Source organism: Fonsecaea monophora, assembly GCF_001642475.1.
Source record: "Fonsecaea monophora strain CBS 269.37 chromosome Unknown Scaff69, whole genome shotgun sequence".
NCBI lineage: Eukaryota > Fungi > Ascomycota > Eurotiomycetes > Chaetothyriales > Herpotrichiellaceae > Fonsecaea > Fonsecaea monophora.
In genome coordinates this window covers 39,667-56,601 of record NW_019174000.1, presented here as the reverse complement: position 1 = coordinate 56,601, position 16,935 = coordinate 39,667, and the positions used below count along the sequence as shown (strand labels likewise).

At 52.4% G+C, this 16,935-nt stretch overlaps 4 protein-coding genes across 4 annotated transcripts; 1 reads left to right on the top strand and 3 right to left on the bottom strand.

Annotated features, from left to right (window-relative positions):
• Window positions 1–1,785: 1,785 nt before the first annotated feature.
• On the bottom strand, window positions 1,786–3,000 carry AYO21_08186 (hypothetical protein; the record flags this gene model as incomplete). The annotated part of the gene is made up of 1 exon (XM_022658134.1): window positions 1,786–3,000. The coding sequence occupies one exon, from the start codon at window positions 2,998–3,000 to the stop codon at window positions 1,786–1,788; it is 1,215 nt and encodes a 404-aa protein (XP_022509530.1).
• A 1,399-nt stretch (window positions 3,001–4,399) lies between these two features.
• AYO21_08185 (hypothetical protein) lies at window positions 4,400–4,858 on the bottom strand (the record flags this gene model as incomplete). The annotated part of the gene is made up of 1 exon (XM_022658133.1): window positions 4,400–4,858. One exon carries the CDS (start codon window positions 4,856–4,858, stop codon window positions 4,400–4,402), a length of 459 nt encoding a protein of 152 aa, XP_022509529.1.
• A 581-nt stretch (window positions 4,859–5,439) lies between these two features.
• On the bottom strand, window positions 5,440–6,840 carry AYO21_08184 (hypothetical protein; the record flags this gene model as incomplete). The annotated part of the gene is made up of 1 exon (XM_022658132.1): window positions 5,440–6,840. The coding sequence occupies one exon, from the start codon at window positions 6,838–6,840 to the stop codon at window positions 5,440–5,442; it is 1,401 nt and encodes a 466-aa protein (XP_022509528.1).
• A 1,043-nt stretch (window positions 6,841–7,883) lies between these two features.
• On the top strand, window positions 7,884–10,532 carry AYO21_08183 (hypothetical protein; the record flags this gene model as incomplete). The annotated part of the gene is made up of 1 exon (XM_022658131.1): window positions 7,884–10,532. One exon carries the CDS (start codon window positions 7,884–7,886, stop codon window positions 10,530–10,532), a length of 2,649 nt encoding a protein of 882 aa, XP_022509527.1.
• Window positions 10,533–16,935: the final 6,403 nt, after the last annotated feature.

The following is a 16,935-nucleotide window of genomic DNA, read 5'->3' as shown; positions in this document are numbered from 1 at the left end:
AGATAATGCCCCCTGCCACTCGTCTCCGGCGGCGCCAACTCTCAGGCCTTCGGGGCATTCTTCATTCGGCGTGCCCAGGCAACAAGAACGCCAATCAATCTTCTTTCGACCGCGGTTCTACCCTTCCAAACCCTTGCGGCTTTGTCATCGCGCATGTCAAGCTACCAGAACCAGAAAGCTACGACATCAATTCGACTCGTTGCATGACGCTCTCAAAGTGGCCATGTGAGGCTCCTCAGACAGCAATCAACAGGCTCACTCATCTGAGAATCCGGCCCGGATTACTCGTAGCCAGAGCGACCGACACGAAGAGAAGGGCACCTCTAAAAAAAGCTGAGAATGACTCCGGAGCACAGTGTATGGGCGGGCAGCCATCAACGGCGGGACCGGAAGCCACCTCATTCAACCCTAGAGCCAAGTCGCACCGTGGTAAGGCAAACCTGGTAGGCCAAACCTAGGGCCAGATCGACTATCCCTCCTACGCTGACAAACCTTGCCCAATCGCTAACATTACGTTGGTGCATGGCATCAGAGGCTTGTTGTTGACATGCAGGGACACACGGATGAGTAGCCACAAAAATGGAAGAGCGAAGCCCCATGCTGTTGCCTCATCTTCGGCATGTTCAATAAGGAGGTGTGAACGACGGTGCCGCATCTCTGAAGGTGATAGCGGCACGCATCTTCTTTCTCCCACATCTTGCCCAGCCCTCATTTGGTAGTTATCCCTACTGAAGAAGATTGTCACCCGTCATTCCGGAGTCCACGATAGTGGATGGCCCGATCCCGGCCTTCTGGTCAAGACAGCCAGCACTACCAGAAGGGGCTTTCATTTCAGAGACGCAGGAAACTCTGCTCGTTTTAAGCTATCCGAAACGCGTCTCCCGGTCCACTCAAGAGCCCTCCCCTCGATTCTCTGGTCCCACCACCATCTCGATCAGTCATGTGAAAACACGGTAAGCTCAAGGGGGATCGATGCTCCTGTGTGTCTTCTCCCTCCAAGACACAGACACTTCCGTTCAAGCTCAGGCTGCCACATACCGAAGGGTGCCGGCTGGATCGCAACCGCTGTTGCATCCAGGGAGGGTGTCAATTGTCTTTACCCCTATGCGACGCGTGCCTGTCGTTGTGATCGTGATCAAATCATCACGGTTATTGATTTAACCGTCGAGTCATGTCGTTGGTGATTTTGAAGTCCATCCGAATGGATCTTAGACTCTCTGCTGAATAAGGCAACCAGGCTCGGAACCAGCTTTCTCGACAAGCCTTCCATGCTGATATAGCAGGCCAGTTGATGAAGAGGAAACAGTGAGTTGCCCAAGTTGGTCACCAGCAAGTGTAACGTTTTGGAAGGCCAACTTGAACAGCCCACATGAGGTTCGCTGTGCAGGCTAACGGGGGATTGGATCCGAAATGCTAGAGTAGCTTTTATGGGGAAAAAAGACGATGGAGTCACTTGGAGCAAAATCAATGGCCAATATCAGAAGGAGGAAAGATAGCTGTACCACATGTGGCACCAACTGTCCAACACACGAAATGCACCTCGAGATGTATGTGTTTATGTTTGTGCTGCGTGACTCACAAGCACTATTCAATGGCCTGGCAATTGGGAGAAGCCATACAAGTCGAAAGATCTAATGGATCGAATTGTAGGCTAGTTTATCTACTACAGTCTTTATAGAGCTTCTCCTGGGAATTTCATCCTCTCTAAAACACCCCCCCATGCAATACACACAGACACATGCACAATCGCATTTGCATGAACCCCGGCGGGCAACAGCAGAGGTTTTAATCCGCATCCAGCCTTGCGACGGGCCTCGTGTCGTCGACCTGGATTCCTCCTCTCTTGCGCTCGTCTGCGTCGTGGAAGGGCAGGCGCCAGCCGCCCTCGCTGACGGGGCAGCTCAGCCACAGACGCATCAGGTGGCGGCGGGGCATGCCGCTGTCCGGGCCGTAGTCCCTGTAGGCGGTGCGGGCGTGGAGGATGTGCGAGTTTGAGACGAACTGGATGTCGCCGACCTCGAGGATCATGTGCAGCTTGACGCGCTGGCAGACGGCCTCGAGGGTCTCGAGCGCGTGGACCTGCGCCGGCGACAGCGGCGGGATGATGCCCTTGTCCGAGAAGCGCGTCAGGCTGCGCACGTAGTAGGGGTCCCATTTGCAATAGACGCGCTGCTCCTTGCCCGATTCGGGGGTTTCGAGGTAGAAGACGCTGGTGCGGATGTAGGGCTCCTCGCCGCGCGACACCTCGCCCTTGCGGTCAAAGTACCACACGGGCTGGGTCAGTAGCTCCGCCACGTCGGGGAACTCGGCCTGCAGGATGTTCCACACCTGGTGCACGCACGCCACGTCCGACTCGCCGCCCTCTTCGGCACGCGCGATGCAGAGCAAGCCCACAACGTCCGAGTCGTCGGCGTGGAAGAACTGTCGCGCGTTGGTCCGGTAGATGCGCACCTTGTCGATCTGCGTGCTGTCCTCGCCCAAGTCCTTGACGTGGCCCAGGATATGGCCCCGACCGTTCTGCGACACCGGGTACCCGATGTACGTGCCCAGTCCCATGTAAGCGACCGCGGACTTGTGCGAGCCCCATTGCTGCACGGGGAAGCCCTTGTACAGGATGAAGCCCTTGCCGTTGAGGATCTCGTTGCGCATCGATTTCAATGACGCTGCCATGCTCGGGAGTGGGAAGTTGGCCGGGTTGATCCCTGTCAAGGGGAGGCCTTGAGCCATGAAGTTATCCGCCGCGGTCGAGAGTTCATTGATCTCAGAGTCCGAGAAGACGTGTGTCCATGTCTCCGGGTGGGAGGCGTAGTCCTCACTCGACCAGACTGTGGGGCCGGAGATGGACTTTGGAAACGCAGAGTAAGGGTACAGCTTGTCGTAGAGCGGAGGGTGTTGGCCAGATGTCTTGAAGCCGTCGGGGAAGATGGACAGGTCAATTGGCGTGGATTTCGTAGGCACCTCAGTAGGAGGGTGAGATGATTCAACCGCCACAGGAGCCATTGTGTTCTTCTGATGTTTGTCAGTCAAGTCTAGGGTGGCCGATACCTCGTTTCCAGATGTGTCGAATCTCAGACAAAAGGAAAGGAAATGGATCAAAAAGGTGAGAGAGAGAAAAAGGTCTGCCACTCTTGAAATTTCTTAGGTTCTTTTCCCGTGATCCTCTTCCAGTTGACCTCATGCCATTCAAGTATAGCGAATCCCTACGCCATCAGCCATCATTGTACCGAGACGCATAGGGCATCTCCGAATCAACGCCTGCTATCGGGCTGTTTCGACGGGTCGCACGCGAGGGGTTCGTGTTGTGACATTGGTGACATCGTGAGGGGCAATTGCGTGATCAACTCGTGTCGCGAATGATGAACGAGGAGCGGGCGATGTCCGACACAATCACCTCAAGCGGAATGGTTCCGTAGAAACATATATAGAATCGGTATGTAACTCGATTGATGGAAAGGTGAGGCTCAGAGTGAGATATGTGAATTCGTGCGAAAATTGTTAGGATGCCGTCGCTGACAGACGGTGCCGTCAGTCCAACTAAAGAAATATCTGCAGACTCCACCCTCAGCCCCTACGCCTGCCGCGTAAGTAGTAGAAACTGTAGGACCCGTAGGCCTCCCTCTTCCCCGGGGATCCAGCCTGCTCACATCACTGTACAACATCCAGCCTGCTGCCACTGTCCTTTGGGATTGGACCCGGTCAAAGGATATGACCCCGACGCGAAATAGCCTCCGTGATGGTACACCGGTATTGCCCTCCCCTGCCCGTCAGTCATGTTGTATCCATTACCCAGACTGCCTGCCTCCCTGGGTGTCCTGAGAATTATCCTTGTCTTGTCAGCATCGTAGTCTCCTTTGAGATCGCAATTTGGACAACTGTCGGCCGGCGCGGAGACGTATTCAGGCTGGAGTAGTCTTTTCCAGGCACTTCTTGCGGGTTGATATTGGTGAGCCTGGTTCTTAAAGGATGCTTCTGGCCCACACGGTTTGACGATGCTCATCCAGTGATGTGGGCAGGTATGAGATTTGAATGCTTCGGTCTTGCACATCCTGCAGTTATTTGTGCTCTAGGGGGTAGACCAGGTGCGAGGGCGTATGCTCGACAATACTGTGTTTGCTTATCCGAGGCTTTCAGCACAGGATGCTTCTTCTCAGGAGGATGAGCTCAAGGAAGAGGAGTCACATTGAAGACAAATATTGGTGCGGCGTCATCTTCTGTAATGATACTGTTTGCCTGTCGGGTTGGTGGTAAGCAGGCGGTGAAAAGCCTGGCGAGTGTGACTAGACCGGCGTTCGCAATGGCACCTCCTTCGTTTGGGATGGCTTGAGTGATTCCAATGTGAAATGTCACCGTTAGTTTGACCTGGGTCGCGCCGGACCAGTCTCATCGACAGCCAGACTCATCATGAGCTGTTCGACGTACTTGAGCCCTTGGCCTCTTCAATCGCCTTCAAAATTTCTCCCTCCTCTTCCTCGTCGACACTATCCCTCCCTCTCCTTTGGATCGCCAGCATAAGCTCGTACATCTGCCCAACCTGTTGATCACTCAGTTTATCCAACAACGCCGGGTCAATCTTTTGCTCTTTCCAATCCTTCCCTTCGAGTTGCTGGCCGTATTGTTGCCATTCTGTCAGAAAGCCGACAATGTGTAACGGGTTCTCAATGTCCCTGTGTCTTCGGAACTCGGCTTTCAGGTAGGTGTCGCCGAAGACGCGTTCTTCGGGGTTGAGTCGCTTGCGGTGAATGCGCAGGAGACGACGATAAAGAGGGATGGGAGGGAGTAAAGCCAGAGCTTGTGCTCGCTGTCCTGGTCTAAATGACGGCGTAACGGGGGCCGCAAGCAGACGTAGACTTGCCCGCATGGTAGAATCAAGCACTGCGAGATCCAATTGCCTACCCTACGAGGTGTGAGAGCTCAACTGGAAACAGATATTCACCTTAAATTTTGAACATGGAGACGAGGAACTGAAAACTGGCCCCGAATCCCGACAAATAGCCGGCCGGTTCTTCAGGGAGGCAAATCCACGAGGCTGAGACCCTTTAGTTTGAAAACAAGTTGTACATACGGAGTATGCTTTTCTAATTACAATTTCATGAAGTTCTTCTGGAGACTTGAAGTCTCTCGGTGGCTTGCCGGAGCGATCTAGGTATGGATACATAAGGAAGAGCCATGTCAACACCATTTTGTCCCATCCATCCCATAAAGGCACCATCTGCTCCTCAGTGTCAAACCATAGCAATAAAAGTGGCCTCTAGCCAGAACAGTAAAAAAGTCTTTCGAATCCGGAAAATGATTGGACAAGGATGCTCACGGGGGTATCTGCGGTCAACCGTCTCTCGTAAAATGCAGTTCTGAGTACTGTACAGGTAGTTGCGAAAAGGTCGTAAGCTCGTAATCATACATGAACATGGTGGTCAAGAAGAAGAGGGCTGCTCGTCTCGCCTAGTCACTGCAGTCCATGTCCGAAACTTCTTCTTCATCCGCGAATGGTCCGTATTCCTCCCGTAAGGTTTCTTCGTCAGTGAAATCGTCATCCAACATCGGGTGGTAATCCTCCTCCTCGGGGATACCAAATTCGTCGGTCACGTAGAGTCCAAGGGCGTCACCCAATGTGAAATGATGGCGATCCTCTACGTACGCTTCCGCGTCTAGAAGATGCATTGGGAACATTTGGTCCGGATCTTCAAGGATACCACTTGCCATGAAGTTGGTCAAGTTTAAATTTTTTCGCATCCGCTTGGTGGCATTTGGCCAGCGACCTTGCTCGAGGGTCATGAAGCCTAGTCGGAGATCGCGCAAAGATGGTTGACGTTTCAACATGCTTAGGAAATAGTCCTCCGTGGTCGACATGCAATCCAGATTCAACATGTGAAGACGTGGCCAGGCGTTTGAACCAAGAATATTTTCCAGGCTGGTGACAGCCCCATAGTAGCCGTAGTCGTCAAAGTTGATCGTGAGCTGTTCCAAATCACGGGCAGCGCTCAGTGCGTCACGAAGACAACCTTTCGCAAGATCTGCATAGCAGCGGTCCGCAGTCATAATGTCCAAGCCAATCCTGTCATCCTTCTCCAGACGGAAGCTGAGGTCAATGGCTTTGAGGTTTTGAAAGGCGCGACATATCAGATCAGCCGGTACAAAGCCGGTGAAGAACTTGGGGCTCATGACATGGACCTCCAATACCGCGAGTTGGGTGAGTGGGCGCCCTTCTGGGAAGAGTAGATGTTTCAGCTGGTCCTTAGTGAAACTGGTATCCTGTTCAATTGGCATAGCACAATCGGCAGTAAATGACTCGAGGAATCTCCCAGAGAGAACATGCTTGCAGCGACCAACAGTTGAAAGGATAAGTGTGTTCAGTCTTGGGAAACATGGCATGCTGGACGAAATGAAGTCGGTATAAGCGGCGGACTTGAGAACCTTCTGTTGTTTCTCATAAAGATCCAGATACCGTTCGTACTTTTTCTCAATCTCGCGGTCGAACTTTACCAGGTTTCGTTCGTAGAGTCTGTGCTCACGGGGAGTCGCATGTCTGGAAGGAGTCTGCGGTCTTTCGCTCTGGTGATGATCGAGCTCGTAGTGGGCATGATAGGTATGGATGCAGGGTACGCTGGCCAGCAGATTGCCTTCGAAGACTATGGTGTCGACATATTTGGAGAAAACATCGTGCTGTGCGATGGCGTGTAGACGTTCGAAGGAGTCCTTTGCGCAGTGGAAGCGCACTCTTTTTACCAGCGCTTCAGCTCCGACCTCGGCCAACCGCTTGTTGACCAGTCGCACATTGGCAAGACTTTGAAACTCTAACCAAGCGCAGACTTTCAGGAGCACCTCATCGGGACATTTGTCCATGTTTGATGTAGTGTAATGGGTGAGATGTTACACGAGAGAGCCGTGAAGGAGGAAACGGGAGTGCGTGATTTTGAGAGGTGAGGGGCAGTTGGGCACCGGCCTTTGGCGGTCGCAGGCGCGGAGCTGGCTGCGCAGAGGGGGACTGAGCTGAATTGACGAGCAGCTCTGGACCTGGTGGGCAGGCTGGCCAGCGCAGTGATAACGAGTGTGATGCGCTCAAGCCATCCAGAGATGGTTGGTTGAATGAGGGAGTGAAGGAGGATGGATGGAGATGGCAGATGGACAGGGAAAGTGAGCAGCAAAAAAGGCGATGATTTGCCGGGGGTTGATGTTATCGGGGAAAATAATTAAGGTAATCAGTTTTTAGGGGAGAGACAAAAGATGGTTAACGGAACAAAAAGAAGCCCGGGGGACAGAACGGTGCCTTGTCACGCTTGTCTTGGTGCCTGTCACCCAGTAATTAGCAGGTCACCGCACGCTTACCCGTGGATAAAAAGTGCGGGACAAAGGGAGCACGAGGAAATGGGGACCTGGGCTAGTAGCACTAGTTCCTAATACGCCCTTTACCTGGGAAGGTTTTCACGCGACCCGCGTAAAGTGATTCCTGATAGGCTAAGCTTAGTTGGCTCTAGTCCACCATGACTTCCCCCAGCCAACCCATTTTGAGTCCCTTAACCGCGCAGGTGGTGCATCTCAACTTGTTGCGGCGCTCCCAGCACCGTCCAACCCACCATCACGATCCTTTACCACTACAACCACATCACAATCACAACCTGCGCCTGAAAACCTCTCAGACCACGAGCACTGGCCTTTCACATTGTGCAACCTGGCTCTCTACTTCACTCGTCTCTCGTCGCTTCACCTGTCAGCCCTCTTATGTCCCACCGTTGGTGACACCTCCATGGTCAGATAATAAAGGATTCTGTCCGGCTCAGAGCTTATGCTCTGAGCCTGTTCGCAAACCTGATTAAGTACTCACTCGAGGCCAGCATACATTCTTCATAGTTGGCAAAGCTTTATTGTGTACCGGAGATCACTTCAGGATGGAAGCAACCGTGGAGTTGGAGGAAGCGCCCGCCAAACCACTGGCCAAGGGCGCAGAGACTCTTTTGGCGAAACATCTTCATGGAAGGAAACAAGAGTGGGATGCAATTACGGCGCACAAAGAGCCCTTGCGCCTGCTGGACTTGCCCGTCGATATCCTACAAACCATTCTTCGAGAGTTGACGCACACAAATGACCTGACATCCCTCGCTTTGACCCATTCAGCGCTCCACGCCCTGGTCATTCCTCATATCTATGCCCGCTTCGATATTGTCTGGCCGGACGCGAATGCCACCTTTGAGAACCGCATGGGTGTCGATGCGCTAACCTACGGACTGGCAACTCTGGTCATGGCTCAGGACGTGTTTGGTGAAGCCCCATACCAGCAGCAGATTCAACATCAATGTCAGAACTGCGGTCACCATAACCGGGCTGCGCAAACGGCTTTGGAACGACCCAAAAAGATTCGCCGTGGCAATCATTTCGCTCAGTACACCCGGAAATTCAGTCTAGGCAATGGGCCAGCGGAGTGGGTGCAGGAATACCTCATCACGAAAGAGGGAGGGAAGATGCTAGGGACGTTGGTTGCACTGGCAGTGGGCAGGATGCGAAACCTGGAAGCTTTCATTTGGGACATGCCCACGGGTGTTCTTCGCGATGTGTGGATGGCTCTAGCTTCGCTCGGTAACCGCGATGACGGACGAGAATGCCGGCTTGAACGAGTCTGGGTTCGCTGGCATGACAATCAGGACCAAGGGCCCCTGGCTTCTCCTCCACCACCAGGATCTATCCCAGGGCCACAGGCTTCTAACTTGCCAGCGATTTTGGCGGGATCTGCCGACTCCCTTTTTCAAATTCCACCATATCCTCGTGTCGAGTTCCCGACGTTTTCGATTCTGCCACCTCTCAAGAGTCTAAGTGTGCTTGATATCGATGAACTACCCTATGCAGAGGAAATGAGCGTTCTCATTGAGAGATCTTTGGGGAGACTTCAGGAGCTCCGTGTCGGCATAGCTTCACACGCCCAGTTCGACATATGGGCCAGACCTTCTGAAGACCGAACTTCTATTCTGCCTCCCCTTATGCCAGGGATTGGTGATCAGACACCGCGACCGGGAGGTATTCTCGGCATCCTAGTGCATCGATTCTGCGACACCTTCTCTCATTATGCACAGAATCCAAAGCCATCCTCTATAGACCCGCGACAGGGCCCGGCCCAAAATGCTGCGATTGCGGACACTTCTCGAGACCCGGAGCGGGAGGAAGATCACGAAGGTGTAGTCAGCACTTCCGAGGTGATTGAGTTGGGCGCCCTTCTGTCGGCCCAGAGTATCCAGGGCGACCACTCTGAGGCGGTTTCTGCCTCAGCGACGAAGCAACGGTCATTCGGAGACGCCGCTTCCGTTCCAAACGCCACCCAGACTCACAACACGAACGACACATTTCAAGATTTTCCTCGAGAAGGTCGCCCAGTGCGAAAATTGCAGCTGGAAACGCTCGAGCTAGAACGGGTCTACCTGTCAATAGCGGTGCTTTCAAAAGCAATCGATTGGTCTCGACTGACGACCTTGACTCTTCTAGGCTGTCGCAACCACGATCAGCTGTGGAAAGCGCTGCGGAAACGGTTTACTCCCACAAACCGGAGGAGGGTGTCGACGACGCCGTTCAGGATCTCAGCGAATGGAATGTCGAGCATGCTACTTCGATCACAGACCGGCACTCCTCCGCCTCCTGCCCCCGCTTCGTCGGATTATCCCCTGAGGTTGAGGCGACTGCACACCGACATGGTGTCTCCAGCATTGATTGCATTTATCAAGGACACGCTTGCGCCGGACAGTCTGGAATGGCTTTTCCTTCAGGAGAACACGGCGTACAAGTCGCCGGTGTCGATTGACATGATTTACAAAAGCGCCATCCGACGGCATCGTTCTAGTCTGACTAAGCTACTGATCGACAGCACACTTCGGACCGAAGACCCAGATCGTCCTAATACCAATTGGCGGAGATGGGTGTGCAACCGGGAACTCATCACTTGCATCACCAGCGGCAAAATGAAACTACGAGAGTTGAGCATGTCGATCGACTACAAGGATTGGCACTATTTCCTCCGGCGCCTGCCTAACGCGACGACGCTGCGCTCGTTGCACATTCCACATATTGCCGAACACGTCAATGGCACGGTTCATTCTCGCGAAGCGGCATTGCAAGTGCTTGATATTGTGGCTCTGAGGCCAGAGCTAGAGTTGTGCTACCTCGGGATTCAGAGTCAGTGCTTCGAGATCTTGGAGTATGCGAGTCCGCGAAAAGGATCCAGCTCAGGCATGAGCAGTCTGGGTCACCCTGGAGACGACATGGGACCAGATGGTGACATGATGGCGACTCACGGCAATGCGGCCCCGACTCCGCACGACCATGACTCTCATGATGAGGAAGCTGGCGAGAATGGCGAAGGCGGGGCAGCGAACGATGATAGCGACTTTGACGCGATTTCAGACGATGGGAACGGTCTGACGGACGATGAGGACGGGAGTGACGATGGGGGAGAAGGCGGTGGTCCTGGTGGAGCGAAACCGACGTGGAGGCTTAGGGAGATTCTGTTCTACGACGACAAGATTTCCATCTTCAAGGCGAGGCATGGACGGTTATAATACGAATGCAAATGTAATTACGAGGAGCAGAGCGTCGAAGTATTAGGGCATGATAAGGAAACAAGGACACGCGAACTAAGGACGGGCTGAAGAAAACGGACGAGGCGTTACAACTGAGCGTGCCACAGGTGCTAGGGAAGAGTTTGATGGGAATTGCTACTTTGACATTGCCATGTGTTGCTGCCATGTGGTAGTGACGGCGACAGGGACAGGGACAGCGTGATGCTCGATCCAAAGGCAGGTGTCAAGCTTGTTCCAGACCGGATGCAAATCACCGCAACACTTTATATATATAGTCGTCACGCGGACACAATGAAAACAATTGCTAAGACGAGGACGTTTCTCGATTTGATTTGAATAATTGTAAGAGATTTCGGGATGTGATGCAAGTGATACAAATGACCTAACTACAGTACCTGAGTACCTGTGTATCTTGATCCTTGATCTTTGATACCTTGATAGCTATGTAGATATGTAGGTATTATGGTACTATGGTACTATGGTCCTATCGTAGTCATGCCGCGCAAATCATGAACGAGCAGGTAGGTAGTCATTTAGTTCGTTACTCATGCATACATGCATACGAGGTACATACATACAAACAAACAAACAAACAAAGTCCCCTACACCACATGCAGGATGCATGCAGAGGATACGATATCAGTGCTCGGGAACGTGCATATGCATATGCACATGCACACGCGTATTCGTACGGGAGAACGAGATGCAGCCACACCATACATACATCCACGCCACGCATCCAGACATCCGGACATCCACTTATCCCTCCCCCCATCCATGTTTGCAGTTCCATGTATGCAGAATATACAGGAATACAGGTACGTAGTAGGTGGTAGGCACGTAGTCATGTAATTAGTAATGGCGGGGAGACATATACCCAACAAAGTAATTCGTCTAGAACGCCCTCTTTCCGTTCGTTTATTCGTTTACAAGGGGGTTCGTTTCATACACCTCGTACCGAGTATTCATCCGCTCACCCATTCGCTTGCCCCTTCGCCCATCACGGGAAACAGACGATATGATAGGTCCATCTCTCTCTCTCTCTCTTTCTGACTCTCTGACTCTCTGACTCTATCTATCTATAGACATATACAAAAGATTATGTGGAGGGAAGGGCCTGTGAGGAGAAAAAAAAGGGGGGGGATGATTATTATTATGATTCGGGGAGATACTCCGTAAGTAGTAATTACCTTTTCACCTCGTACTCGGTAGGTGTATTTATTTACCCAGACTACGCGGCTCACTGGCCCCAGGGAGCACTGACGAGGCTGAGCTGAAAATGCCCGGCCCACTTTTTTTTTTCATCGATCGAGGACAAATACCGAGACCATACTTGTACGAGGTATTCGGTACAAGTCCCCTGTCTTGTCTGACGAGGACCAAAGGTAGAGGGGAAAAAAATACGCAGTAAGGACCAGAGGCAAAAACAACGAAGACCCTCTATATACCCATGTTTCCAGAAATGAATCAGCTTGATTGGATTTCAATTTGATGATGAAATGGGAAAGAAATAACCACTCTGTGGGGTCTCTGGGTCTCTGGGTCTCTGGATCTTGTGGGCTTTGCTGTCTTGTAGTTCTCGCGGTCTCGCTTCCATGCGTGATTTTTACTCTTTCCAGACATTTTCTCCTGCTTCTCTCATGCGTCGACGCCCTCCCCAAGTCACTAACTGTGAGTGGTAAAGCCTCCTTTTCCTCGTACCGAAAAAGCACGGAGCCAACTGCGAGGATTCGTACTACAACCACTGTAAGTACAAATACTCGCAACGCCGCCAGATCCCCGTTGGGGATATGGAGACTTCCTTATCTCAGCCATCGCACCATGACTACGAGGTATTGGTTGCAAACTAAACCATGGGGTATAAAGTGGGTGAGTGGCCATTTCGCATACCAATCCCAAGAACCGAAGACACCACACTATCGTACCGCTCACGCCATCAGCCACACGGTTCGAGTCCGACGAACCGGAAAACAAATCAATCTCGCTCACTCGTCGGGTGGCGTGTCTCCAGACATCGGCGCCGAACTGCGGCGTCAGCGACCCTTCTACCCAAGAATTCCAAATGACACGGACAAGGCAATGATGCGGCGACTCGGAATTTGAAATTCTCTTCTTGTTGCGACATGGTGGGCATGATTTCCACGACAGAGCCAAAGGTCTGCTTACGGGCCGCATCGAAACAACAAAGTGCCAATATACCCAATGGGACCAATACTCGATTCATGTGCATTCTCGGCCCTGATGAAGCCGGAGAAAAGCAGGAAGACGGTGGCGGTCGTGACCACTGCACTGCGCGGGCTCGATGAGATTACTGCTAGGCCTTTTGCTGTGTTTCACGGGCCATGTCCGACAATTGTCCTTGCACATCATCTTCCACGTGGAGATTGACTCCATGTCCGTAGAAAAACCATTGTAAAAGCCTCCGGAGTGACCGCGTAGTTGCTGGGGCGCTCATTTTCCTGGCGAGGAGAGAACGAGCCCTTCTCACGACACGGTTTAACACCATCCTTTGTAGCTCTTTCATGCGCCATGCCCTAGCAAGTGCGGCACCCTTCGTCCCAAGTGTTGTTCCTATTCCACCTTCTTTCTGTCGGCGTCCGAGGCCTGGAAAGGAAAAAAGTGCACGGTTCAACGTTTGATGCTCGACATCTTGCATCCCGTTGATTGACACCATCATATTTGTGCTTCGTCATCGAAAATTGCATTGCAATTCGGTGGGGAGAACGTAACGGCCGCAGAAGTGTGCGGCGAGGGCAAGGTGGAAGAGACTATCTGTGCTGATAAGTATATGAGTCAACCGGATCTCTCCAAGACGAGACTGCTGCAATTGGACATCACACATCCTTGGTGCCAGGCTCCTGTGATTCCTTCAATCACGTCGGTTCGCCAGACAGTCGTACTACCTTTCAAATATTAGGAGCATCCCACAGCTGAAGACAGCTCCGTGAGGCGATCTGCAGTGCATACCATTGCCATCTCCGCGTTTGGGAGAGGTTTCAAAGTCGCCGGGGCTCGGCGAGTCCGTTGCCTGTTGCCAATAGGTTGACATTGGGGCAAGAAACCGGTCAAATCACCCTCCTTGCTGAGGAATGAGCACCATCCTCTGCAGTAATCCTGCCCAGCAGCAGACTGTAGACATGGCATCCCTCTCATCCCTTGCCATTGCCGCCCGCGACTAGACGGTGATCATTAAGGGAAATAACCACATCAAGGCAGTCTCAGGCATCATGCATCTGCACTCCATGGCTGTGGCTTGTTTCGTATGTAATGACTGACAAATTCTTGAGAAGCCCCTGTTCCTTTGACGCCCTCTGTACAAAGGAGGAGCCGCCAAACTCAGCCGTGGCATCTCGGCAAACATCGAGGCAGCTTGCCGGTTGTATCGACGTTCTAGCGTTTTCACAAACATACATGACTGCTCTTGCATGCGGAGCTACGGCACGCACTCCCTGCTCGTTCGTGTGAGGTACAAAAAGGGCCAATGATTTTTCTGACGACCGTCAAAGTTCTCGACTTCGTGGCAGGCCAAAGAGAGTTTTTGTGGCAGCCGTCTTCAATAGTTGTTGCAAGTGGCTGGCAGTAGTCCTGGACGCGAGCAGCTCAGCTTCCCTCGACGAATAGTAATGGGGCCCATGAGACCTTGAAAGGGAAATCTTCCGGCCCCTTGTGGATACATGCTTTGATCAATCGTACGACTGGACTCCAGGAGGTTTCGGATTGACCAAAGGTACCGTCTCCAAATTTGTCCTCCACTCCTCTTCGTAGTCTCCAGAAGCTGATGGAGATTGTGATCAATCGGCAACATGTCTGAAAGTCCATGCACCCCTGACAGGAATGCTCAGCACATAGTTGAGGGACTGAGGCAGCCCCCACCAGCAAGGAGGTATCAGGAGCTCAAAGACAAGAAAGGTCCCTAGAGCTCAACGGGCAATAATCATGGCGCCAATATCAGATTTGGTACACCGGGTGTTGCCCCGACTTGGTTGAACGTCCAGCCCGGAGCATGGCATGCAGATTCAATTGGAGCTATCCAACAGCAGGAAGCGTCGAAGGTTGGTGTCCAATGGCGGCTTCTGGCAAAGTTGGACGAACGGCAGATGTCTCCATAGTAGTGACTCTATTATTGCACGCTGTCCCCCAAAAACACCAGTTTGGAAATTTCTTGCTCAATTGTGCTAGTCACTCGGCAAAGCTGGGCCGAGGGCTGCTCTGTTGAGCTTTTGGGTCTTTGGGTTGCTATTGTGCAAGCATTTATGTACAAATGACAAAGTGTGTGGAGAGCTGCTGGTGAGGAATCTGAGATTCACACTGGCTGGGCCTTTCTCGTAAGCACTTTCGCGATAAGGTGGATGATGATGGACCAACCCAGCACAGGTCTTGTTAATCTGTTGTGTACCTATACTGATTTCAATTCGCTCCACAAGTCAGCTCCAACATAGTCGTAATACAACTTGTAAAGTCCACAGCTGTTCCCTACGCCCTCGGCGTAGAATCCTTTGAGTAATCCCAACCTCAGTCGTCCAGGCTCACTTCAGCAAGCCTGAGAAGTGCTGCATATGGGGTTGAGGCCAGAAAAAGACGCCATTGACAAGGAGAAGCGACGAGAGCTGGCGAAGTGTGAGAAATTGGGTTCACACCTGAGGCGAAGGATCCAGTTGAGACAGTGATCGACTCTTCCCCTGGTGGAGATTGATGGACTTGAATGGAGCCACATGTGTAGGGAACAATCCTCCCAGGAATAATGACTAAACACATCGGTGTCTGTTCAGGAGAGAAACTTTCACTTGCCAGGATCTAATCTCAATAGCTGGCCTTGAGCATGGTACTGCAACCTGAGGTCTGACGACCCGCCAAGCCAGAAGGATGAGGTCGGCCGCATGAACGTACCTCAGCTGTCCCATAGTATACTCGGTACAGACTTACTGACCTGATCCTTTGTCACCCTTCTCCTTTCTGGCACAAGCACAAGCACCAGCCACAAAGTCGTTGTGGCGGGGGCTTGAGAGAGTTAGGTGCCATAGCTTTGTGCACGAAGGACCATGGGGATCGGGGGCGGAACAGGGCTGAGAATAGTGTTAGTTGTTAGCGAGATCAGTTGACGACCCAATGCTCCAGTTGCATTGTTGGCAGTCCCTAAACCATTGCCTTGTGTTGATTGGCTGTGAAGTTTGGTAACTTTGGAAGTGTCGCTGGAAGTGGTAGAAAATGTGTTATACCAGCGTTACCACCCTGGTGATGGGACCTTGGTCATCAGTCATTACACGAGCCGGGGGTTAATTCTGATGATTTACCCGAGTCACCGAATAAATCTGGTAAGACTCTCGTGCTTTCCGTGAGCAGGGCGACGCCGACCCCTGTGTTATGCTGATGATAGTGGCGACTTGATATGTGTCGTAGCATACTCAAGCAGGTGTAGATAGACCCGCATCGTGTACACATATCCTTGTATCTCGGGTATCCTGTCCAGCCACCGACTGAAATCGAGTGGCGGACGCCATCATTGACGTCGCTCGGAGCTTCTATTGCAGATCCGATAGAAACAGGATGCGCAACGATGATTTCCAGGTTCTCGAGAGGCTCAGGCAGGCAGACAGGATAATCCTAGATTCAGGCGTGATCTCGCTGCGCCTAAAACCCGTTAAATGCGGATGCTAGCAGCCTAAACCGCACAAGGGAAAACATGACCGGCCATATTATTTGTCCCGGGGAAAGGGCGAGACTGACGTTTGCCACTGGCGCGGTGAAGGAGTGGCGGACAGTCATGACAGGAGAGCCGGTATTCTCGATGCTGGGACATCGGTTGTAGACGATGCCCTCTAAAGGGACCAGCTGCGGAGAAGAGTGTTAGTGCAAGAGAGACGGTATCCATCAGATTGCATTGGAGCGTTTCCCTCAGTAGGGAACCGCAGGACAACACTTGTTTAGCAAGATGAAGGATCAGTCTGAGGAGTGAGGCTGCATGTTACATGGGATGCCATCGAGACTCTGGGGGCCGAGGACGTTGTGGTAGCTTTGAGCCGTTGAAAAAAGACTGGATGCGGAAAGGCTTGGGCGCTGCAGCTGAAGTGGGATTAGGGCCATGGAAACAAACAAGAGAGCGAGCAAGAGGGTTACTGAAGAGGACCATGTAGCAGGACATACAAAGCCACTCATCCGATTGTGACATGACAATTGATGACAAGAGAAGAGAAGCGAGCGACAAGGGAAGCGCGGCAAGCCAAGTGACAGGGGGGAGGGCAAGCCATCCGAGCCGGGGATGGGAAGCGGTACTCAGTGACTCGGCGGAATGAAGCTGTGGGTGTCGCCCCGTACCTGTACTCCAAGTGTAGCTGTAGAGGGCCTTGAATTCGGTGGTGCCCACTACCTGAGGCGCCGTGCTAGG